The sequence below is a fragment of the Ailuropoda melanoleuca genome, chromosome 5 (genome assembly GCF_002007445.2).
Source record: "Ailuropoda melanoleuca isolate Jingjing chromosome 5, ASM200744v2, whole genome shotgun sequence".
Taxonomy (NCBI): domain Eukaryota; kingdom Metazoa; phylum Chordata; class Mammalia; order Carnivora; family Ursidae; genus Ailuropoda; species Ailuropoda melanoleuca.
The window spans coordinates 41,258,326-41,283,239 of NC_048222.1; the positions used below are offsets into that span (position 1 = coordinate 41,258,326).

Sequence of the window (24,914 nt, forward strand, 5' to 3'; positions counted from 1 at the left end):
GTAAAGAAGGAAGAGAACTGGGTGGGAAGGACCTGCGCTACCTGGAGCCTGAGCTTCCTCACCTGTAAGCAGGGTAACGAAGCCAGCTGGGCCCCCAGAGGCAAGCAGGGCACAGCAGGGGACCGGCAGCGGCTTACTGAGCCAGGCCATCTCCCGTGACATATTTCCCTCCCCACTCCACCCCCAGCACCACCCAGCTCAGGCCCCAGCAGCAGAGGGTGGCCGTCCTGACCAGCACAGATGCAAGGCCCTCTGCCTTCCTTGAGTCCTTAAGCAGCGGAGATCACATCCTGAACTTCTGTTCCATGTCCCAGGGTGCTTAGCATAAAGCTGGACGGTAAGGAGAGGTCAGTTAACCTCCCCGGTCAGTGACGTATTAACTGCTGGGGTGAAGCAGGATTGTCCCTGTTGAGTTTGTAAGGGACAAGGGGACCAGGTCTGGTTTTAGAGCGCAGTAGGAAAAGTTACTCTGCCAGTCTCTTGAGGAAGAAGAGCATGGGGCCATGCCTTTTACCATGTACCCCAGCAGCATCCCCAACCTCACAGAGCCCGTCCCTTCTCACCCACTACCCGTGCCAGCCCGGCCCCCGAACATCCCGTCCCGAAGCCCTGGCCCACCCTCCTCTGTGCCACCGCACTGCTGGAGTCTGCCACTTCCCACCCGCTCGATCCAGACTGGAAGACTGGTCGGTCTCTCCTTGATCCTCTTCATTTAAACACACCGGTGTATGTGTTGCACAAATAATGTGTGTCCTTGCATCAAAGTCAGCCAGCAGCAATGAGCCAAAAGAAACTTCTTCACCCCGAGAGAACCACTGTTTCATAGTACTTTCAGTCTTCATGTGCACATACATATTTTATAAAGATTTTTTAAAGAATCACAGTATACATAGTACTTTGTACTGTTTTTTACATGTCTATAGTGAATATTTTCCACACTATTTCTACACTTTTTTTTTTAAACATCTACTGGTTTTTAATGGCACGAGGGAAAACCCTACCCTACAGGCATGTATGTATTTGCCTTGCCTCCATATCTTCACTACTAGGGACTTCTGTTCTTCCACTGGTGGCCCCCACCTCATCCCTACCGTGACCCCGCAGTGCGCACGCAGCCCACGGTAAGCGCACAAGAAAGGCCTGGTGAATGAAGCAGTAAGAATGGAATGGGCACCCTGGAGGCTCCTGACTGAGAAAGGGAGAGAAACTCAAAGCTACCCAAGGATGTTCCCTGGGGAAGGGACACCTGGAGCCTCTCAGCCAACCACTCAATTCCAACAGCAGGACGCCCTACAAGAATCCCCTCGGGGCCCCAAAAGCCCCACTGTGCAACCAACTCACAGGTATCCCAATCAAATTAACTTTTCTTAATAGAAGCACATACCAAGGTCAAAGAAGCCATGCAGTACTTACCTCGTTGACTATGTAATCCAACAACTCAAAAATTGCCATGGGAGGTCGGCTATCCATTCCATAAGCTACAGATGAGGAAAAAAAACACATCTCAGAGAGACAGGAAGTTATTGGCCAATGTGAGGCTAGGGATTGGAGCAGGGGTCCTGGGGACCGGAACAAGGTTGTGGATGATAGCAGAGACACGAGAGCCACAGATCAGGCTGACCACAGAGGGGACCAGCCAAGGCCACAGAGTTGGCCAGCCAGGGTAGGAGTTTGGGCTCTGCCGCCACCAAGGCCTGCGAGCTCAGGCAAACCCACTGACAGCTTAGTACTGAATTTGGTACAGTGGAGATGGGTAATCATCATGTCTGCCCTTCTCTTCCTTACACTGAGAGGGGTAAATGAGGTAGTAATGAAGTAAATCAAGGACTCGGTTTTAAATCTCCCTGAGCTTGGGTTTCTTCCTTTTATTTTCCAGAGTCCCAGGGCAGCCTCAGGGACCACAGCCACAGTCCCTCCAGTGACCCACTACCATCCACTATCCCTCTGCTGTGTCTCCCTTCATACATGCCCTCTCCCAGGAGGGCCTCCCAGGGACAGACACCAGGTCCTCCTGGTCACAAACGTCCCGGCAGGAAGTACATCAGAAGACGGTGGCTGGGCCAGGATCTTCCTCCAAGTACCAGGTTTACGGCTCAGTATGCATGATCAGAGAGGCAGGCTGTGCTGCACAGCGCTCGGCACCTAGGACTCAGACTTGGCCACTTACGGTGTGCAGTCCTGACATGTTTCCTCGTATCTAGACCGCTATTCAAATCAGATAATATTCGGCAATCCATGGAGACACAAAGATTAGCAGTTGCCAGGGGCTGGGGGTGGGAGGAGATGGGAGTGATTGCTCATGGAGGTGAGGCTTCTTTTAGGGTGATGGACATGTTCTGGAATTACACAGTGGTGATGGTTACACAACATGGAAGAATATACTAAAATCCACTGAAATGTACACTTTAAAGTGCATCTTATGTTGTGGGAATTTCACCTCACAAAAAAAAAAACAAAAAACTACCTAAAAAAAAAAAAGATGTCATGATTTTTAAAAATCAGATACTGCATACAAAGTACCAGATGCCGCGCCAGGAACACAGCCAGCACTCGACAAAGGGTGAGAAGATGCTGGCAGTAACAGTAAGGTGACACCCACCTGGGACCCCTGCTCTGCTTCTCGCTCTGGCCCCAGCCTGGCATCCAGAGACAGGCAGGCAGTCTTGAGGCAATGTTCAGAGAATCAGCCCTCCAGAAACCCACAAGAGTAAGGGACCCCGCTCCCCTGCCCCCAGTCCAAGCACAGGCCACTCACAGCTGAGGGGCCTTCCGGGGGTCCTTGGTCTGGGTGGTGTCTCAGCCGCATCTCCCTCCACTTGGCACCCAAACATCAGCTCCAGCTCCTTGGCATCTGGAGGAGGGATGGGATACCTCCCCACCGCCATCTCAACCAGAGAGAGCCCCATGCTCCAGATGTCCGACTGCACCGAGTAATGAGTCCCCTGGAGTCTTTCTGGCTGCAGGAGAGACAGACGCAGTTCTGATCACCTGTGAGCGAATCCGGGCCCACGCAGCAGAGGGAGAGGCAAGTCCCCATGGAGGCTCCAGGGAGGCCTCCGGACTGCCTGCCCCTTTGAGGCTTGTTTGCACGGCAGGGAGTGGGCTGCCCTGCTTGGCCCTGGCCCTGGATCTGCTGATGCATTTTATCTTCTTTGGAACCTCCACTAACTGCTTTAATTTGGTTTCTGACCTGCCTCCAACTACTGTGTTCACCAAATCCTAGCTGGCTCCTGTGGCCCTGACCCACGCCTCCTCACTGCCCTCAACCAACAGCCCCCAGCCTGCCTGCACCGCAGCTGCCGCTTCAACCATGGCTCCGGCTTTGCCCCCCCCCCACCGCCTGCTTTGCCGAGCTTCATCACTGCCTTGCACGTGCAGGGAAGCTGGTTCAAAGCCCAGCCTGCGAGGCTCACCCTGTCATCTGGGTCTGAAACACGCGGCTTCTGGAACATGGGTCATGAATGAAGTGTGCAGTGGGTACAAAGAACACCGGCCTTGAGAGTCGGGAAAGGTGAGCTCTAAGACCAGCATCCCCCACGGACTCACTGACTGTCCTTGGACAACATGGAACAGTAGAAAAGGCAAAGGATCCAGGGTCAGGAGACCTGAGTTCAAGTCCCAGTTCTGCGACTTGTAAACTACATAATCCTGGGCCTCAGTTTCCTCATCTATGAAGTGAGGCTGATGAGGGTGATGATGACGACAACACGGACGTAACAGAACAGCTGCCCTCCTTACGGGGGTCACTGAGGAGGTCACGCCAAATGGAAATGTACGTTAGATGTTGCAGAATGCTACACGAATACGGGTGTTACTGGCAGGAAGAGTCAGGGAAAAAGTACACAGTACAAAGCATTATTTTTACCCAGCGTTAACCGAAATAGCACACGTATTTCAAGAACTCTACCAAAAAAAAATCTTCATTCTGACCACTGTACGGTTTTTTTTGGACATCATTAATATCTCCCATAGGATTTTTCACTGACTCCTACACTGGACTATTTTGGAACTGACCACATAACCACAAAAACCCAAACCACTTACCCTGGATCAATAGGTCCCAGGGCCTGTTGATTGATTTTGAACTTTGCAGTGGGCAGGTGAGTGGCCCAGAATGCTAGCTGCTCGGCTCTCAGACACTTAGGGAAGAAGCTGAAGGGCCCACCGGTTTCATGTTTCTTAAGGACTGTGTGCCACAGGAGTGGAGGGGGTGGAAATGTGGGCCGGCACTGGGCGAGTCACGCTGACAGTGGCTGTCCAGGTGGGGGCAGGGGGCGGGCAAGAAGGAAGGAGGATGTGGGCATGAACTTCCACACATGGAGGCCGGAAGAAGCTGTCGAATTGGACCCAAGAGGCAGGTGAGGACGTGCTGAGCAAAGGGGACTAATTGGCAAGGAGACCTGGCTTTCAATCTAGGCTCTGCATCCGGCTTTCCTCATCTCTAGAACGGGAGCGAGCGATCACCCGCACTTCCCGCGGCAACCACAGAGATCAAATGCGATCACTCAAGGATGTGGAGGAGAACGCGGAAAATACCCTGGGAGCTGGGATGCCCCAGCCTCTGCGTCTCCCCCTCGGATTGATCCGTGCCTGCGCTCACTGCCACCTCCATGGAGGTCCCCACTCACCCTAACGCCCCTCTACACCGGCACTCACCCAGAGTCCCATTTCCCCCTCTCTGAATCCTTCTCTGGAGCACACCAGCCATTCACCCACCCATTCGGTCAACCAAACATCAGCCTACTCACCAAGCACTCCCCGGGCACCTACCACATGCCAGGCCCCGAGGGACAACTGAGACAACCGCCCCCCACCGCCGCCCATGGCCTGCCCCCGCGAAGCTCACGGCGTGGGGGTGAGAGGAGAACATGCTGATGCTGCCACCTTCTCAGGGCGGGACGATGATGCCTCCTCCCTCATTTCTTTCTCCTCCACCCCCATCACCCAGCTCAGGTTCTGGCTCCACGGGGGAAGCCACCCACCAGGCAAGATGCATGAGCAATGGAACCCGCTGCTCATACCGACATGTAGGACCTTGTGCCCACGAAGGAGTTGGCCATGGAGTCGATGAGCTGTCCACTGACCCCAAAGTCACAGAGCTTGATCTCCCCACGGGAGTTCACGAGGACGTTGGAAGGCTTGACATCTGCAGGGGAGAGGACACAGAAAACGCGGGAGCTGATACAGGTGGACTGGGGCAGGGGAAGGGTCAACACCATCCAGACAGACCGGCCCTGACTGTGAGTCCAAGGACCTGGAGCCATCACACAGCCAGCCCCGGGCTTGCAAACACTGGACACCAAGGTCCCTTATTCCCCCTTGTTCAGGGTTCAAGAAAGGATAGTCAGGAGAGGAAATGCCAACCTGTGGTACAAGCAGGACAGAAAGTCGGTGGATTTCCACTCTTTGAGACTTGAACACATGACCTACAGGAGGTGGTCAGTTACCATAAATAATCAAGATTTCAAACTCTGTTGCTTCAGTCACCCTTACTGGCAAGACCGAGTATCTATGGTTGGATCATAAGGGAAGAAGAAAAACACAATAACACCCATATGCTTGCTGAGGCTACAGACCAAAGAGTAAGAGATGGGATGGGGGCACGAACTTCGATTCTTGACTGTGATACCAAGCACAGAGCATGTGGGTTTTCTGAGTATGTGTGGCAGAGGCTGGGAGCTGCCCCATGATGGACTTTCTCGGAAGTCATTTCCCAAGCAGCCTCCTGAGTGGCAGCCGGCTGTCAGTCCAGAAGAGCCCAGGCGCTGTAGTGCCCCCAGAACCAGCCCCGACCCTTTCCCTGCACTCAGACCCTCCCCACTTGCCACCCGGCTGCCCCCATCACTAGCAGGTCACTGGCCCTTCCCTTTGCAGAGGGAGGTGAACTTCCAAATGTTTTTCTTCCCCATTTCCCCTGTAAAGTGAGCAAAGCAGGGTCAAGTTGTTCTAATTTACAGGTGGGGAAATGAGGCTGGGACTTGGTAAAAGTTCCCAGGCCAGGGTTTTGCGGGCAGACATCAGCAATGAGACCCACTAAATAAGCAGGCCATACCCAGGGGCAAACCACTTAAAACCAGACAGGCAGTCTTTGACAGAAGTAAGAGAGACACTATTACAGAATATCTAGAGAATTAGAGGAAAAAACCAAATCCCCATAAGCCAAAATGACTAGAATCATATTCCCATTTTATTATTTTTCCTTTCAGTACTCTCAGATGAATGCGTTTACAGGCACACCTCGGAGATCTGGCAGGTTCGGGTCCAGACCACCGTAAGAAAGTATCACAATAAAGAGAATCAAATGCATTTTGGGGGGTTTCCTGGTGCATATAAAAGTTATGTTGGGGCACCTGGATGGCTCAGTTGGTTAAGCAGCTGACTTCAGCTCAGGTCATGATCACAGAGTCCTGGAATCGAGCCCTGCGTCGGGGGGGGGGCGGTGGTGGAAATCCCTGCTCAGCAAGGAGTCTGCTTCTCCCTTTCCTTCTGCTCCCCACCCCTCTGCTCATACTCACTCTCTCTCTCAAATATCTTTAAGTTATGCTTACACTAGACGGTAGTCCATTAAGTATACAGCAGCATTATGTCTAAAAAAAAGATGTACATACCTGAATTTAAAAATACTTTATTGCTAAAAAATGCTAACTATTACCTGAGCTTCCGGCAAGGCATATTCACTGATCACAGACCATGACAAATATGATAATGAAAAATTCAAGAGTCACCAAAATGTGACCCAGAGACATGAAGTGAGCAAATGCTGTTGGAAAAATGGTACAGACTTGCTTGACAAAGGACCGATGCAAACCGTCAATTTGTAAAAAATGCAATATTTGCAAAGCACGATAAAATGATATATCCTTGCATTTATCCTTAAATAGATTCTAACACGTCTATGTAAGTATCTTTTCGAGGATAAAGTGGAAAAAGGGAAAAAAAAAACAAACATTGTCTTGTATCCTAATAAATCTTTCCCTTGCCCCTCCCTCCTCAGCCCTCATTCCCGAGGCTGGGGCAAGTCATACACACGGTGCTCAGCCTCCCCACTGTAAGCCTGGAGCCAGGACGGGAACGGGCACACACTAGGGCTCCAAAACCCTTGTGAAGGAACGGCTCTGAACTCACCGTGTACACACACAAGCACTCAGAGCCACTGGTGTGGTCTCCCCAAGACCCAGCCCTCATCATGGCACCAGACACGAGACCTCGCGCCCTCCCTGTGTCTCCTACATACAGACTTCTATAATGCAGACATCAGAAGTAACCTTAGAGGGAATCTGGTTCCTCCCCTTCAGTCTCAGGTCCAGAACGGGCTAGGAACTTGTCCCAGGTCACACAGCAAAAAACGGGTGCAGCTGAAACTAGAAGTCAGACCTTCTCTGATACCTAGGCCTGTCCTCTTCCCGCCCACCTCCCTCCCACATGACCCAACTCTGCTCCCCTCAGCCACTTCCGGCCGTGCAGCCTCCTGTGGACTCACTTCAGGAACACACGGGGAGATAGTCAACTTCAGGTCGTCGGGGACTGACTTGTCTTCAGTTTCTTCCCCACACCAAGAATTAGGACAGGCTCCGACAAACGCTTCCGGCTGAGGAGCGACTGGTCCCCATCCACACAGGACCGTGGCCCTCCTCAAACAGAGGACAGACGCCCAGCCCAGAGGTTAGTGTTCAGGATGCAGCCGGCACAGCAGGCGGCAGGCCAGAGCTGGTGACAGCTGGCTGTGAGATGCTGCTCTCGGGAGGCGCCGTGGGGAGAGCACACACCGACCACTCCAACACCAACTGCTTTTCCCACATGCCACCGAAGGCTCCGGCCCTTCTCCCCTGCGCCTGGACCACCAAGCCGGGGGCTCCCTCACCCCCGAATGTGCCCAAGGCAGGTTAGGCCCAATTTTCAAACAAAAGAGCAGCCCCGCCTAAGAGACTTGTGTTCACATCCCCACCCTGCCACCTGCAGCCTTGAGCCCGTCCCTCTGCTGCCCTAGCGCTGGCCCGTCTCTCCCTGATGCGGTGGTAGCAGTCCTGGCGCTTGTGACCTCACCCGATGGTGCCCAGGACCAACCTGGTGCGGGGTGGGCATTTACACAGCACATGGCACACAGCGACAAAGGATCCTTTCACAGGCCGCCCCCCACGATGAGCTGTTCATAGCACCAGACCCTTGCTTCCTCCCTCCGCGACAGAGAGCAGCCCCCACCCCCTCCACTCCCACCCAGGTTTTCATTTTCTCTCTCTCTCTCTTTTTTTAAGATTTTATTTATTTATTTGAGAGAGACAGAGAGCACAAGCAGGGGGAGCAGCAGAGGGAGAGGGAGAAGCAGGCTCCTCGCCGAGCACGGAGCCGGATCCCAGGACCCCGGGACCACGACTGGAGTGAAGGCAGGCAGACGCTTAACCGACTGAGCCACCCAGGCGCCCCGCACCCGGTGCTCCTTCCTCTGCCGGCTCCAAGGCCGGTCTGCAGGCTGCAGTCGCTGCACGGGAGGGGCCGCCCGGCCTCTGTCACTGCTTGGATCCGATTTCCATTCACATGGCAAGCAAGCCTCTTTTTCTCCAAACTTATGTAACACCACTTTCCTCCATCCCTGGCTGTCAGCTCCGGCCTCCCCCACCTCCGGGGAACAACACTGCCTGGGAGTCTGCAGAGACCGGGNGGGGGGGGGGGGGGGGGGCGGGCACACCCGGGGAGCCACACGCACCGCACACGGCCCCACTCGGTGACCCAGAAGGGCGGACAAGAAGCTGCTTGCAGACCAGGGCCTCTAGATCACTCAACTCCGGAGCAAGACGCTGAGCCACCGGGCCGGGGCGTGCTTCCCCCCCGCGGCCCCAGGCCAGTCAAGGCTCTTCGGGGGCAGAAGAGGTCCATGTCAAACAAGTCCACACAGACTGCTTTCTCTGCCTGTCGGCATCCCACCTTTGCTCTCCACAGTCCCTGCCCTCCGTCCTCTGTCCTGTGCTGTCTTCCTCCTCAGGCGGGACAGCGCCTGCCTCTCGGCCTGCCTTTCCAAGCCTGCCACTGCTCCCACCTCACCTCTCCAGCTTCCTGCTGCGACCAGGCCCCCCGGGGCCACCTCCCCGAGCTCAGGCTGCCCCGCTAACTGTGCTGGCCCCTGCATGTGAAACATGCGCCTTTCCCACTCACCCTCACCTCAACTTGCAGGTGCAATTCTTCTGGGTCCCCTTCCCTGGAGCCCTGGGAGGCTGGTTTCATCGGGCTCCCTCCCACAGCTTTCCCGGCTGCAACCTCAGCCACTGTTCAAATCACAGGCCCAGGCCCCCTCTACTTCCCGAGGCCTCTTCCAGGCCTTGGGTTCCCTTTCTCAACCCCCCAATATCAAGAGGGCGAGGCTGGGAGGAGCCCCAGAACCTGGTGGGCTAGGCTGCATTGTGAAGGAAGCATCCAGCATCCACGGGGTCCCCAGGCTGACAAGCTTCCCCAGGGAACTTTTGAGAGGCGAAGGTTTGTGGCCCCAACCCTGCTCAGCCCCTGCAACAATGAGGACGGGTAAGCCCTCCTTCTCCAAAAACAAACAAAGAGGTTTTATAAAAAAACTAAGTGGATGAAGCATTTTCTTCTCTCCTTTTTTCTGCCCCAGAAATAACCACTGTGCAAAGCCTTCTGATTCTTCCCCCAAAAGCACATGATTTTAACTTAATTTCTGGGCATTCTCTACCCCTGTAAAACAAAGGGTTTGGATTAAGTAATTCGGTGGATCATTTTTTTTACTCTATAAACACAACTGAGCGACAAGTAAAAAGGACCCAGTTCCTGTCCATGTCCTCAAGGCCATCATCAACAAGGGGAGACAGAACATGAAAAGTGACAAGAACGTGTGCATGTGAGTATAATGGTAAGGGCAAAGGGAGAGGGGTGGACTGACACTCTGAATGCTTCCAACCAGCCAGGCTCAACGTCAGCCTGACTAGGGGGCAAGGTCCTTCGCAGGCAGATGAAGCAAGGTGAGCGTCAGCCCCCCAAAGGGTACTATATTCCAGTAACCTCATTTTGTTTGACAGAGAAGAATATCACAGGAAGTTGCATTCCCTATGGGGGTGGGGGCAGGGGTGCAAGATGGAAGGAGATGGGGCATGAAGAAGAGAGGGGAAGGGGAGCAGGGGAGGGAATGCGCGGCATAGGGAAACAGAAGGAGGAGAAAAGAAATGAGGGCCCCAGAGAAGCAAGCTAGGTGACACCTGGAAGCCAGACTCTGGCTCGTGTGTGACAAAGGCTAAATCCAAAAGTGAGTGAAAGGTTAAAGAAACAAAGGCAAATGAGATTTTTAAATGGTAACTTTAGGCCTCAAATGACCTCTTTTTAGCAACCCTGGTAGATCCCTCTTAACCCTTCTTTAAAGGTGAAGAAACAGAAGGGAAAGGTGGCCGACCTGGGTATGTCAAATAATGGTCTCCACAGAGCCACCTCCAGTTACCTCAGCCGTGACCTCAGGGAGCCAATTAAATAGCAAAGATAATTAACATTCAGAGAAAAACCCAAACCCTTCCATTAGCCACGCACTGTAACCTCCTTCTCCCACCCAACCTTCCCCAGGAGCACAGCTTCCCCGCTCGCGGCCTTCCCCCAGCCAAGGAGAAGGGATGCAGCTGCAAGGCTAGGGTGGGGGGATGGGCATGGGGAGACACCACAACCGGCTCTGGTTCATCGAGGACCTCCTATGCCTTTTAAATGCACAGTCCTCCTTGACCTCAGCAACGGCGAGAAGCAAGCACCATCCACCCCCGTGTACAGATGACAAACACTGAGGCCCAGAGTCAGGGGCGCGTCCGCCAAGATGACGCACGGAGCTAACGGCAGAGGCCACAGCAGCGCTCAGGCTCGTGATCCTCAGAGCCTAGATGACAGGGCAGATGGTGAGCGGTACTCCAGAGTTTCAGAAAGGCCGGTATTCAGGTGCCGGTGATCGTGGTCAGAAGGTACAAACGTCCAGTTATAAGGTCAATATTCCTGGGATGTAACGTACAATATGGTGACTGTAGTTGATCATACTGGATCGTACATTTGAAAGCTGCTAAGAGACTACATCTTTTTTTTTTTTTTTAAAGAACTATTCTCCACCCAACCTGGGGCTCAAACTCACAACCCCAGGATCAGGACTTGCATGACTGAGCCAGCCAGGCACCCCTGCCAGGACATCTTAAAAGTTTTCATCACAAGAAAAATAAATGTAATCACATGCGATGAATATTAGCTCAACTTACTGTGGTGATCATTTCCCAACAGATAAGCCCATCAGATCAGCATGCCGTACACCCGAAACCAGCACAGTGTTACAAGTCAATCACCTCTCGGTATTTTTAAGGCTGAGGTTGGGGAAGAGGGTCACTCACATTATAGACGTAACAAGCTTTATCTGGGAACAGGATCGGACTCGGGATAGACCAATCCCTGATGTCGGGTTGTGAGGGAGAAGGCTTCTCTGCTCCGGGTGAGTGAGCATGTCCTTCTCCGCTCCAGCGCACTGTCCCGCAAGAGGAAACTTGCTGAACCGGAACCAGAGGCCGCTTCCCACCTCCTGCTGCCTAACAACGGAGTTCAACCAGGGAACTTTCGGAGCACGCGGGCCAGGTCCTGACAAGCAGCTACTTTTCTCGCTCCACTTCTTACAACCAAGGCCACCAAGTCCAAGTGCAATTGAATTTCTCTTCTTCCCTCTCGAGATTCCTTAGCTACGAAATGCTTTCATCTTCTACCTTTATGCACCCCTTTCTGCAAATTCAATGTTCGTCTCCTAACCCGAAAGGCACGCAAATGCTAACAATTAAATGAGACAATACTGGGAACATTCAGAATCCATTTCTCTTTTTCAGAATTTGGTTTTCATTAGTACATGCCATTCTAAGAAATGGTCAACATTTTTAAAACAGGATGTCACAAAAGCCACAGCAAAAGGTATAGGGGTTACACTCAAGAGAGGTGGGGGTGGGGAAGAGACAGCAAAAGGAAAAGAAAAAGGAGCAGTCATGGGAAAAGCTTATGGGTCCTGGTTCTTGGTCTCTCATTTTCAATGACCCCCTAATAATATTTGACAGAGCAGCCCCATTTTACAGATACAGAAATCAAGGCTTAAGGAGACAGAGGTCCCTTGCCAAAGATCCCAAAGTAACTTTTCCATTAAAAGAAACTGACTCCAGGCTCCTGGGTGGCTCAGTCGGCTAAGCGTCTGCTTTCGGCTCAGGTCATGATCCTGGCGTCCCAGAATCGAGCCTCACATCAGGCTCCCTGCTCAGTGGGGAGCCTGCTTCTCCCTCTGCCCCTCAACCGGCTCGTGCTCTAATAAATAAATACAGAAAATCTTTTTAAAACAACAGAAAGAAAGAAACTGCCTCCAAGCACACATTTCCCTTTGCAGGCTGCAGCCTAATTCAGAGGACATAAGATCCGTGGTCTATCACAAAGCCAATCACCCACCTGCGGGCAGGAAAACAATGCTGACTAACTTGGATACTTCTCATCCACAATTCGAGAAAGGGAAATTAGCTAAAAAAAACCTGTTCTGACCTGCTGAAAGCTAGGTTTGCTCAGCAGCAGGAGAGGGGGAGAAAAGACACTGGAAAAAGGAAAGGTAGAGAGAGCTAGAGAGCTGCTCATTTTTAAATGCTAAGTGAGAGAGAATTTCTAGTAACATCACTGTATTTATGGTGGCCCAGACTGCACCAAAGTAACACATGACCATTTGTGCCTAGGTCACAAGTCCGCATCATGCTCCAGAGAAGTCTGGAAAGGTCAAAAGGCCACTCATCATTGCTAGCTCAACTTGGGACAGGCCCCTATAAAAAGGCACTTAGCAGAGTGTGTTTGCTGATTTAAGGACAAATGTGAGACAGATGGACGGGACGGTCTTTGTGGAGTCTCCTGACCAGAGCCCCCCCGACACCACACACTCTTCTTTGGGAGAAGTGTTCTTCCTTCTCTCCAGCAAACGGCTCCACGTGGCCATCACAGAAAACACTGACCCCGGGCCCTGACACAGGGCAGGTCACTCACTGCCCCCATCCCCCACCAAGGTGATCCCAGCAGGTCCAGGCACATGACCCATAGCAGGCCAATAGGTCCTTCCTCAGGATTTTATCACAGAAGGCGAGGGGCTCTTCCTTCCCTGATAGACAAAAGCCAGAGACAATGCTTCCCACACAGTAGTCAGCCAAAAGGACAGAATAAAGTCAACATCGGAAGAGAAACCAAAGAGAGTGCTTAGGGCATCTTTTACACATATATAACAGCTAATGACATTTGAGGCCCTGGACACCATGATCCCTCAGGACAGCTGCATTCTCATCCTCTCTGGGGTTTGGTTCCATTACTGTTTGAGCTAATTAGTGTTCACTAACCAGCAAGAATCCTACTATTCACTGGTCCTTATGAACTGGTGTCAAAAATTACATTATTAAGTGGGCACATAGTGTGGTGTGGAAACAGCACCTCCAACTTTGGAGTTTGGCACAGCTGGTTTGAATCCTGGCTCTACCACTCACAAGCTCCAAGTCAGGACTAGAAGCTCCTTAGGAGCCCAGCATTGATGTTCAAAGGACTTTTAAACACCACAGCATAGAGGCAAATGTTACATAAGTGCTCCCAGGGTTTCATCTGCTCCTGAGGATAGTTCCAGGAGATGGAGAAGGGAGAGATTAGCCCTACATGAAGGGGGAAGGTGAGGCTCAGAGATGATGACGCTGGCAGGATCACTCAGGGAGCCGATGACCGAGCTGGAGGGAACTTTCTGTAAGGTTCTGTGGGCAGCCAGGATGAGGGAGAAAGAGAGACTCAGTGCCTGCCACTACCATCCAATGACAGCACCACACACACTTCACTGGCAGAAGACACTTATCTCCAGTGATAAACTTGGAAATGTGCTGTTTCCAAATTTCTCATTAATTTGGTGCTATTAATGCTGGTTGCCCGCCTCATGCTGAGATGTGCCACTAGGCTAACGCGGTCACTCTGCGGTGCTGGGCATCCTAAGCTGGGCTCCATCTTGGATGACGGTTAATGACATCTGCTCTTGCTTGGTCACCAGACTGCTGAATCAGACACGCTCTCCTGGGTCCATGGTCCTCCTCAGGAAGTTACCTGTAACTTAGGAGAGCGGCAGTCCCAGCCTCGGGTTTCCCTTAGAAATGAGGCTCTGTGACGTGAGAAGGAACAGGACACAGCTCTCCCAGGATTACCTCAGCCTGGGCCAACAGGCCTTTCCTAAAGGGACCAGGCCCGAGGTTTGGCCTCACGCTCCCCTGCACCACAGCCAGCTTGGGAAGAGTCACGGAGCAAGCCTTGTAACTCCCTTCCCCTCCCCACCTGAACACACCAGCACCTGCCCTTGCTCCCCAGCGGCTTCCCGGAATAAACCCTGACCACCTCTCTCCCACCTGCTCCCCTCCCCCCACACTGAGCTACTTGCCTGACTCGGACCCACTTTCTCTCTCACTGGGCCACAGCCACGGCCTCCTAACTGACTGCTCTCCCCCTCCGGCTCATCTTAGCCACAGCACCAGGGCCCTCTTCTCCCCTTCCTTCCCTGTTAGGAGTCCTCCCTTGTTCCCCACGGTCTATGATCATGTCCAGCTGCTGAGCAGGACTGGGAAAGACCCCCCTCGAGTGCTTCAAGCGTTCCTCACCGGACTCCGGCCCCTCGCCGGCAGGAACCTACGCAACCCGAACGACTCACTATTTCCTGTGTTTTCTGCCAGTGCGCCACGATTCCTGTGTCCCCCTCTACCTGGGATTCCTTCCCCTGACACGGCCACCTGCGTCACATCTCCCTGCGCTGCAGAGCTCAGCGCACGTCACACCCCCTCCACCGTGCTTCCCTAGGGGACGGAGGAAGCACTCACCCTCCGCCAACGGCCCGTCTGCCTCACTTTTAGAGCTAAGAAACACTCATCTGGAGCCATAATCCATCGCTGTGGGTCTAGCGGCTGAGATAATTCTAGAGAGAACGTGACTCACATTTCTCACCAAGACACCAGCATGCTGGATTCTAGCTACTAATTAGCCACTCTCTGTTTCTTTCTCTCCATCTGTAAGGTGGAGCAGTCTAGACAGAGTTCAAAGGAATCGGTTTTTCCTGTAAATTCACTGCCACCCTGGGGCTGTCATCACACGACTGATGGGTAAGGCTAGAGGACAGCAAGCAGGAGTTCAGCTCGGCCACCTCCCGCACGCCCCAGGGCAGCCTACAGATGGAGGCGCAGGGGACACGCCCCTGCCACCCAGACAGGGACTGCAGTCAGGACAGAAGCCCCTGTGCAGCCTCAGGGGCCACCGTGCCCTTCTGCTCAGGGAAGCCTGGCAGAACACCAGAAAAGGCCCGGCAGGGAGGACAGAAGAAGCCATTCAGAAATGCACCACAGGTGAGTCCGCCACAAACAGCCTGTAAAACAACAGAACAAAAACACACTTGCGCCACTTCCGATCTTGCCCATCGGTACCGACAGCGAGAGGAAGACGTCATGAGTCTAAACCCTGACCCGGCTGAGGACAGGGCTCCTCCAGAGGCTGCTGCCAGCACACCCACACCATGCTCTGGAGAGCCCCAGCTGCCCCCAGGACTGGGATCCAAAAACACTCTCAGAGTTTCGGCAGAAGCCGGAACTCTCATTCAGACCGGACAGCTCCCTGGGCAAGAAGGAACCTTCGCTGAGTGTCCTCCTAGCCGGATGGCCCCCGGTGCAAGCTCCTCTAGCTCTGAAGAGAGCCATGAGCCGCGCAGCCCCTCAGAGATCGAGGCCAGCCGTGCCAGGGCGCTGCGGGCCCGGGCCACTCATCCCACACGGCACGTAGCGATCGGGCAGGCCACACGCTGCCCCATCTGACGGAGGAAGAGAAACACCAGTTGAGGCAACATTTAAAACCAGTCTTGGCATTTATTAATCTTCATCAGCCAGCAACTGCAAGGCAGGAACAATTTACGGGCTAAGTTGTATAAACTCTCTATCAATTTAACTTATGTAATGTTTCTTCAGAGTCTTGCTCAAAATAAGACCTTGATTAGTGGAGTGGGATAAAAAGAACGACAGGCTGGCAATGGGAATCACTTCTCTTACGGCAGGAAGCAGGGCTGCATCCTTAGGACCCCCACCTCCCGCCCCGCAACTCACAGCCTAAACCACCTGAGTCAGCTTTTCGTGCGCCAGACCTAGACGCTCCTGCCACAGGGAGTGGGAAGACCACCTCGAAACCTTTGTGGTTAATTCCTTTCCAATCTCCAGGATCAGGGAAAAACCCTCTCTCCTACCTATGCCGTCCATCATGTTTTCACCAAGAACTCAAGGCTGAAAACCTTAGGGCTGAGTCTTGTGCTTAAATTCTAAAGTTTCCTCAGTCAGGGAATTCACCTCCCCCTTAAAACTCAGTAGTCAGGAAGCTTTTTCTGTAAAAGACCACAGAGCAAATATTTTTAGGCTCTGAGGGCCATACGGTCTCTTTCACAAGCAACCACTCACCTTTGCCATTATAGCACAAAAACAGTCACAGAAAACACTTAAATAAGCATGCTATGTTCCAACAAAACTTCATTATGGACACTGAAATTTGAATTTCACAAAATTATCACATGTCACAAAATTCTAAAAAACAATTCTGGGCTTGCAGGCCTTACAAAAATAGGCAGTAGACCATATGTGGCCTGTGGGCCACCCGTCTGCCCACCTCTGCTTAAATGTTTAATTATTGTTTTGATCTGTTAACAGTTTTTTGTCTTTCTGACCCAGTGCTTAATCGTATTTGTAGTGAAAAATAATTTTTCTTCCTAATTTGCTAACTTTCAGCATCTGTTCCTCCTCCCCACCTTCTAGTAATAAAACCCCTCTTTTCTTTTGGGGTATGCTCCTCCCAACAAGTGTTTCTGCTAGGGTGTCAACCAAGAAGCCCCATCTATCCCGCCAGGGTGTGGGCTTAGAATCCCAGATGGCCAGCCAGACTAACTAGGCCCTGGAACACGGTGATTGGCCCAGAAGTGGGCGGGCACTCCAAGCACAGCCAATCAGTGATTCAAGCCTGCTGGAGAGTGGGCAGAGCTCTTTCTCTGGAACAGAGCATTAAGGCCTGGAGCTAGTGGGGTCCATGCTGCCCCCAGTGAAAAGACTCCGACTGTAAAGGAGGCCCACACCAGGAGGAGTAAGGCCAAGAGGTAACAGGGTCCTGAGGCTGTCATTTCGACCCCATATTCATCCCTGCCTTCCAACAGGTAACCCACGCCAATACATTCCCTATTTTGATTAAGTAATCTTGCATTGGATTTCTGACACAACCAAAGAATCCTGACTAATTATATCACATCAAATTCTATTTGCAAGTTGGCAGGGTAGTGATTTATGCATAAAAAATGACACTGGCTGTGTTCCACCATGTGTTTAGAATCCCTTTTCCCCTACTAGACTCCAAGCTCCTGGAGGACACAACTCATTTCTGAGCCATCTTTATGCCCTCTGTAGTGATTCACTCATACCTTGCTCTTGGTATTCTATGAATATTACACAAATATTGCTTTCCTTGGATGGGGGAAGCAACAGTGAGAAGAAGGGCAAACAAACATGGAGGAACATATGCATGTACCTACCCATGACTATACACCAGAACGTTACCCAGAGATTCCAGACACAACTTAACTCCCAGGGGGCTCAGAGATCTAACACCCACCTGATCAACGGCCCACAAACCACACACTCCAGGCTGAGCCACACAGGCTGCTTCACCCTTTGAACACCCAAGGGAAGGAGAATACGATGTCTACACAACACCAGGACAGACCCACGGAGGACTTCAACTACTTCCTTGACCTCAGTCTGTTCTTTCTAATTGATGAAGTTCTTTCCAGCTCATCTTCTAACTCAGGCAAAAGACCTGGAGGGCAAACTATCCTATGATGGGAACTATCCCCTCAAGCAATAGGGACTGCCCTGACGCCAGCAAGACCCCGTGTGCCTGACCCCAAGACAATGATCAACCTGACCTTTACTGCCCATCTGCATGTACCCTCCGACCTTTGTCCCACATTTTCCTTATATAAACCTGAAAGTGGGGCACCTGGGTGGCTCGGTCAGTTAACCATCTGCCTTCAGCTCAGGTCACGATCCCAGGACCCTCGGATCAAGTCCCACACTGGGCTCCCCACTCACTGTGGAGTCTGCTTCTCCCTCTGCCTCTCCCCCTGGCTTGTGGCCCCCTGCTTGCTCACTCTCTCTCAAATAAATTAATAAAATCTTAAAAAAAAAAAAAACCCACCTGGAAGTATTTTCAGCACTTTGGAGACGCTAGTCCACTATCTTTCTGGTGTCAGCCTCACTGGAATAAATTCCTTTCTTTTTTCACCACCAGTCCCTCCTCTGTCTTTGGATTTTGTCAGCGGCCAGTGGCCAAACCTGGTCTATTTGGAACCCCCAGAGCCCGGTGCTCTTGCACCCCTGCACCCTGGCTACAGGATCACAACGGACTGGTTCCCTGAAAACGAAGAGTCCAGAACAGCTGGCCATCACTACAGACACTGGGCACATCACCTCTCCTGGTCCTGCCCGCAAAGTCCCGCTCTGTGGCAGCAAAGACAAATCACTTCAGCAATGAGGGTGACCACTTGGTTGGCGCCAGCATGGACACATCAGAAATGTCGGAAAGCCAGCCACATGCACGCCCCGGGCAGGGTATCTCCCTAGGACCAGGGGTCCCTCAGCTCACCCAGTCGACTAAAGATAAATGAAAAACTTTCAAGAGACCGCTGCCTAGCTGGAAAAACAGGACCTCAATGGCACCTGAAAACAGTCAGTCTCCCTCAACTACTACCAGTATGGCTCTTCCTCTCACTGAAAAAGCAACTGGTGAGCACAGGTGTGCCTAGTGTTCTATCACCGACATTAGTCCCACACTGGCCCTGAGGCTAAGAAGGCCAACCGGGCCCAGCAGCAGCAACCGGTGGAAGCTAGCTGGGGGCTGCACTCAGCGGCTTTTCTGCTCACGCAGCCCACCCTCCCAACCAGAGGAGCCTGGGGCCCTGCCCCGCTCAGGTGTGTGGGTCCAGCTTTTCAAAAACTTCTCTGAACGTTCCCAGGATCTCGAAATGTGTAAGTGTCTTGAGGGCGCTTAAACAAGCGTCGGGCAATCATGAAAACCCACTAACTCATCTGCGAAGCAGCATTAACCTATACCTGGACTAGTCAGTCAAGCACTATTTTAAGTGCTTTGCAGGCATTGTCTCAAGCCTCATGGCCCTGTAGGCAGATTTCCTCCATTCCCCTGAGGCGTGGAGAAGTTAAATAACTTGCCCAAGGTTTCACATTAAGTAGCACAGTCAGAATTCAAACACTGAACTTTTGTCACTAGGATAGAATGAAGAAACTGTGGCCATAATATCTTGTAGCTGCTCCCAAGGAGACGAAGCTATCCCGCCACATTTTCAGGCCTAACTTGGTCACATGACCCTTTTTTTTTTTTTTTTTAAAGCCAACAGGCCATTCACAAACCTGACGGAAGCGGAGGTTTAAATGGTGCTTGATTAGGGTTACCCCCTCCTACTACTTCAGTAGTAGTTTCAACCCCAAGACCATCGTGGAAGGAAGCCAGGGCGTTACTGTTTCAGAGGATGAGTGAGAAAACATGAGGAAAGAGGGCCAACCAACCCACAAAATTATAGAGAGTAATACACTGCTGTTTTTTCTCTATTTTTTTAAAAGATATTTGAGAGAGAGAGAAAGAGAGAGAGAGAGCAGGGGAGGGGCAGAGAGACAGAGAATCTTGAGCAGACTCCGAGCTGAGCATGGGGCCTGACATGCGGCTCGATCTCACGACCCATGAGATCATGACCTGAACTAAAACCAAGAGTCGGATGCTCAACAGACTGAGACCCCAGGCGCCCCTATACGCTGCTATTTTTAAACTACTAAGTGCTGGGACGCCTGGGTGGCTCAGTCGGTTAAGTGTCTGCCTTCAGCTCAAGTCAGGATACCAGAGTCCTGGGGTGGAGCCCCACATCGTGCTCCCTGCTCGGTGGGGAGTCTGCTTCTCCCTCTGCCTACTGTTCCCCCTGCTTGTGCTCTCGCTCTTTCTCTCTGACAAACACAATCTTTATAAAAAAAATGAAAAAGAAAAGAAAAAAAATAAACTACTAAGTGTTGGGCTGGTTTATTCCACAGCAAAAGCTCACTGAAATAATCAGTAAGACATCACCAGTGAATCAATATCAACAAGTAGGAATAAAGAAAAATGTGAGGCAGAGAAAAAGCCTCTTCATTCTTCCCCATTTCTCCTCAAGGGCATAATGAGAAGAAACGGAGTTTAGATTTCATCAGAAAAAGAATATTTAGACCAGAGGAAAACTTACTGGCAGCAAGGAAGCCTAAAGATAGAGGCAGGGAGACTGACTGTCCCACTGTCACTCTAACTCAGGTTTCCAGGAATCATCGACTCATTGTTCTTCTTGCTCAGGAATCACGTTGTGCAAGAATACCCTTCCTCAGCCCGGGCCTCCCAGTGAATTCTCTCAGGGCTTCTGGAGAAGACGCACGACAGCGGGAGTCTGACATGCGGAGCAGCCAGGCCAAGCTGCCTGCGCACATCGCTCATTGGAGCAGAAGTCCCAGTGACTTCCCTTCTTGGCTGAGCAAGGAACGAACTCTCCACCAGAGAGATCTGTCCAGAGACCCATCTGGCTCACAGAGCAGCTCTCCATGCCAAAGAGCGGTAACTGGCGGAGCCAGAAAAGAAATTCCTGAGAAAGTGGGGGCAGCACCAGGCAAAAGGGAAAAAGCAAGTTGGTTATTCCAGGAAGGAGCTGAAACTTCCCTTTCTCTGGAAATAACGTTCGAGCTCTCCATCAAACACACAGAGCACGGGACGTGGAAGGCAGCGGGAAGAGAAAAACACAGGCCTGGATTAATGACTGTGTTAGAAGCAGGAGACACGCTTCTTGGCCCAGTTTCGCTGTTGACTCCTGTGTGTTCTGGAACAAGTTAATCACACATCCACCCATTCAACAACCCTTGCAGGGCGAGCCATTCTCTGCCATTATGCTAGGGGCTGGGGATACAGAGATGAATGAGACACGGCCCCTGACTTGAAGACACTCACAGACCAGTGAGAGAATAACAAACTCTGAGCCGTAGTTTCCACATCTGCAATACAGGCAAAAGAGACCTATCCCAAGGTCGCTGTGACCAATAAATGAGAAAAGTAGCTAACGCACATAATACAGCACTTGGTATATTACAGGCCCTTGATAAACAGTCATTATTTATCACAGTAAGAAAAGGACGGACACTGTGCCAAAGGCATACAGACGCAAAGCACTTTATCTGCTTTGGGAAGGGGCTGGTTCATGGGAATGCTTATTGGAAGAGCTGTCTGAACTAAACAGTGACATTATTACTATGGTAACAATATAACTAAGCTGAACAGTAACATTATTTGCTAATGATTTATGTGACGCAGCCCTTTTAATTCTCACAAATATACGAAATACATGTGTAATTTGCAATTACTGCCCTTTGGCATGAACTCTCCTCATTTTACAGACGAATAAATAACTCAGAGTTTATATAACCCGCATGTAAGAGACTTAAGACTTGAACTTTAACTGGCAGATTCCCAAGCCTCGGGGTTATACTTGAAAAGACCAGCAGACTTAGCCTAGAAAACGTATGAGAATTGGGGGGGGGGAGGGCGGGGTGGGAAGTAAGCATTCCCAGGAAAGGCAGTAATAAGCAAAAGCGAGGAGCACACAAAGGTCCAGCTCATAAAAGGAATTCAGTCTTATTGGGTTATCAATTTCTTCACAAACTACACAAAGGCAGAAGGAAGGCAATTCATGTTAGACCCCTCTTTATGCAAACCATTTTGCTAGTTGCTTTCTGTATGTTATTTCCTGAATCCTCACAGCAACCTAGGAGTAGGCAAGAGGATTCCATTTTATAGATGATACAATGGCTTTCCTCCACCAGATCCTTCTACAACACCGATGGTCCCTCTTGGGTCCCACTAAGTGAGATTTATGTCATTTACAGCCCTCGAACACAGCGCCATGCTCAAGAAACGTTAATTTCTCCTCTCCTTTCAGCTACTCCTATTTCCTAGAAACAAGTACACTAGAATATTCTATCTTGGAATTCAGAGGTCTTAAAAAAAAAACCAAAATCAAGATCCATATAATGCTGGAAAACTGCTCCCCACACAAGTCATACCGTACCTCCTTATTGATACCTTTCTTGTCACTACAAAAAAGGACAAAATGGTAGCTAGCGCAGTTAGAAAGTAGAAAGCTTTCTACAATTTTGCATTTTAACTGTATAGTTTGATGCGTTCTGTATAAAGTATACACCTGTGAACCCATCACCAAAATCAGGATTCAATATTTTGATTACTCCAGAAAGCTCCCTCATATCCCTTTGAAGGTGATCCCCACTCCAGCCCCCAACACCCTCAGGCAACCACTAATCTACTTTATTACTATGTTACTGTGGATTACTTACACTTGTCCTAGATAGTCCTATGCATGGGATCAGACCGTATGTATTCTTTTGTCTAGGGCTTCTTTTACTCAGCGTAATGTTTTTGAGAGTCATTCAAGTTGTATCAACAGTTTGTTCATTTTTATTGTTGAGTTGCATTCTGCTGTTTAAATATATCAAAATTTGTTTATTCACTCATCTGGTGATGAATATTTTGTTTGTTCTAGTTTGGGGCTATTGTGAATAAAGATGCTATGAACATTTGTGCACAAGTTTTTATGTGGACACATGTATTCATTTCTAAGTCAATACAGAGATGTGGGGTTGAAGGATTGGCTGTATGGTTTAATTTTAAAAGAAACTACTAAACCCTCTTTCAAAGTGTCCCTTTCCTTGGTTGCTTTTAAGAAACTTGCTTTATCACTGTTTTCAGCAACTTCACTTTCTTTTTTTTTCTTTTTTGGTTTTTTACAGCTTTACTAGTATATAATTTCCTCTTTTTTTAAGATTTATTTATTTGAGAGAGAAAAAGAGAGAGAACAAGCCCAGGAGGGGCAGAGGGAGAGAGAGAATCTCAAGCAGACTCCCTACTGAGCGCAGAGCTTGAAACAAGGCTCGATCCCACCCATGACCCTGAGATCATGACCTGAACTGAAAGCAAGAATCAGATGTTTAACTAACTGAGCCACCCCGGAGCCCCTATTGGTATGTAATTTTCACACAATAAACCCCATATACTTGAAGTGTATCATTTGATGAATATATATATGTGATCATCACCACAATCAAGATTATAAACATATCACCCCCCAAAGTTTCCTTGTGCCCCTCTAGGTCTTCCCTTCCCCCCTTCCTTCACTCCCCAGGCAACCAGTGGTTTACATTTCATCACTACAGATCAGTTTGTAATTTCTAGAATTATATAAATGGAATCATATGGGGGCACCTGGGTGGCTCAGTTGGTGAAGCGTCTGCCTTCAGCTCAGGTCATGATCCCAGGGTCCTGGGATCGAGCCTCACATCAGGCTCCCTGTTCAGCGGGGAGTCTGCTTGTCCCTCTGCCCCTAACCCCCTTCTGCTCCCTCCTTCCCTCTCTCTCTCTCTCTCTCTCAAATAAAATCTTAAAAAAAAAAAAAAACAGTACAAACTATTTCCATCTATGTAAAACAGAGAAAGCAACAGCAAATCTATAGTGATAGAAAGCACACCAGTGGTTGCCTGAGGGTCTAAGGAGAAATGAAGACCAGAAGCACAAGGGTACTTCTGGGGTGGTGGAAATGTTCTATCTCAATTGTGGTGGTAGATGCAGGCACGGCTTTACCAAACATCAAACCTTCCGCTAAAGTGGCTGTATTTTATGGTATCTAAATTATACCTCAATCAAGTTTATTAGGAAAAAATTAAAAAGCTGAAGTAGCCAGAAGACAGAAAAATGGAGACCACAGGGCTGTGGACCACATGCGTTCAGCCAAGGTGTGCTAGCGGGGACAGGTAGGAGGAGGGAGGGCCGCGGAGGAGTCAGGTGGGCTGAGGGAATCGACCGGCCAGCTTAGGAGCCAATGTAAATTAGGTGATACATTCTAAAATTGGTATTTTTTCAAACACTATAAAATATGCATGACATAAAAGTTACCATTTTAACCATTCTTAAGCAAAGAGTTCCAGCAGTAAATGCATTCATGCTGTTATGCACCCACCACCATCAGGGCGGTTCAGGTGCCGGTTTTGCTTGAATTGATTTGTAGATTGAAGGCCATTCCACTGAAAATCCCAATAACCTTTTTTTTTGTAGACTCGACAAATTATATCTAAAATGGAAATGGAAATGCAAAGGACCTAGAACAGCCAAAACAACTCTGAAGAAGAAAAACAAAGTTGGGGCACTGAAACTACCTGATTTCCAGATTTATTATAAAGCTGCGATAATCAGTGGCGGCGTGGTGGTGTGAAGCTAACCACAATAGATCGAACGGAACAGAAGGAATAATCAGAAATAGACATGTTCATGTATAGTCAGTTGAGCTTTGACAAAGATTCCGAGGTACTTCGATAGAGGAAGAATAATCTTATCAAATATTGCTCCAACAGCTGTATATCCATATGCACAAAAATGAACCCTTATTCTTATCGAACTCTCAGTGGACCACAGATCTAACTATATGAACTAAGCCATAAAACTTCTGACAGAAAACATACACTATCATAGTGACATCTGGTTTCAGCAAAGAGTTTTTAAATAGGTCACAAAAGGCACAACAAAGTCTAAAGGAAAAATCAAGAAATTGAACTTCATCTAAATAAAAAAACATTTCCTTTTCAAAAGATACAAAATCAGTTGCATTTCTATACACGAATAACGAGACTGAAGAAAGAGAAATTAGGGAATCCATCCCATTTACAATAGCACCAAAAACCATACGTTACCTTGGAATTAACTTAACCAGAGACGTAAAGGACCTATAT

General features: G+C 50.1%; 1 protein-coding gene and 1 long non-coding RNA gene across 2 annotated transcripts in view; one reads left to right on the forward strand and one right to left on the reverse strand.

The window, feature by feature from the left end:
• Positions 1-24,914, reverse strand: part of MAP2K1 (mitogen-activated protein kinase kinase 1) — a 76,461-nt gene that overhangs the window by 3,060 nt on the left and 48,487 nt on the right. Inside the window, exons 6-8 of the mRNA XM_011218489.2 lie at positions 5,022-5,146; positions 2,756-2,957; positions 1,414-1,478 (exon numbers count right to left, since the gene is read on the reverse strand). Of these exons, the coding sequence (XP_011216791.1) occupies positions 1,414-1,478; positions 2,756-2,957; positions 5,022-5,146 (392 nt within the window). The remainder of the gene's footprint in view (positions 1-1,413; positions 1,479-2,755; positions 2,958-5,021; positions 5,147-24,914) is intronic.
• On the forward strand, positions 1,042-2,508 carry LOC117802347. The gene is made up of 2 exons (XR_004625568.1): positions 1,042-1,343; positions 1,877-2,508. It is a non-coding gene; the product is annotated as an uncharacterized LOC117802347 (long non-coding RNA).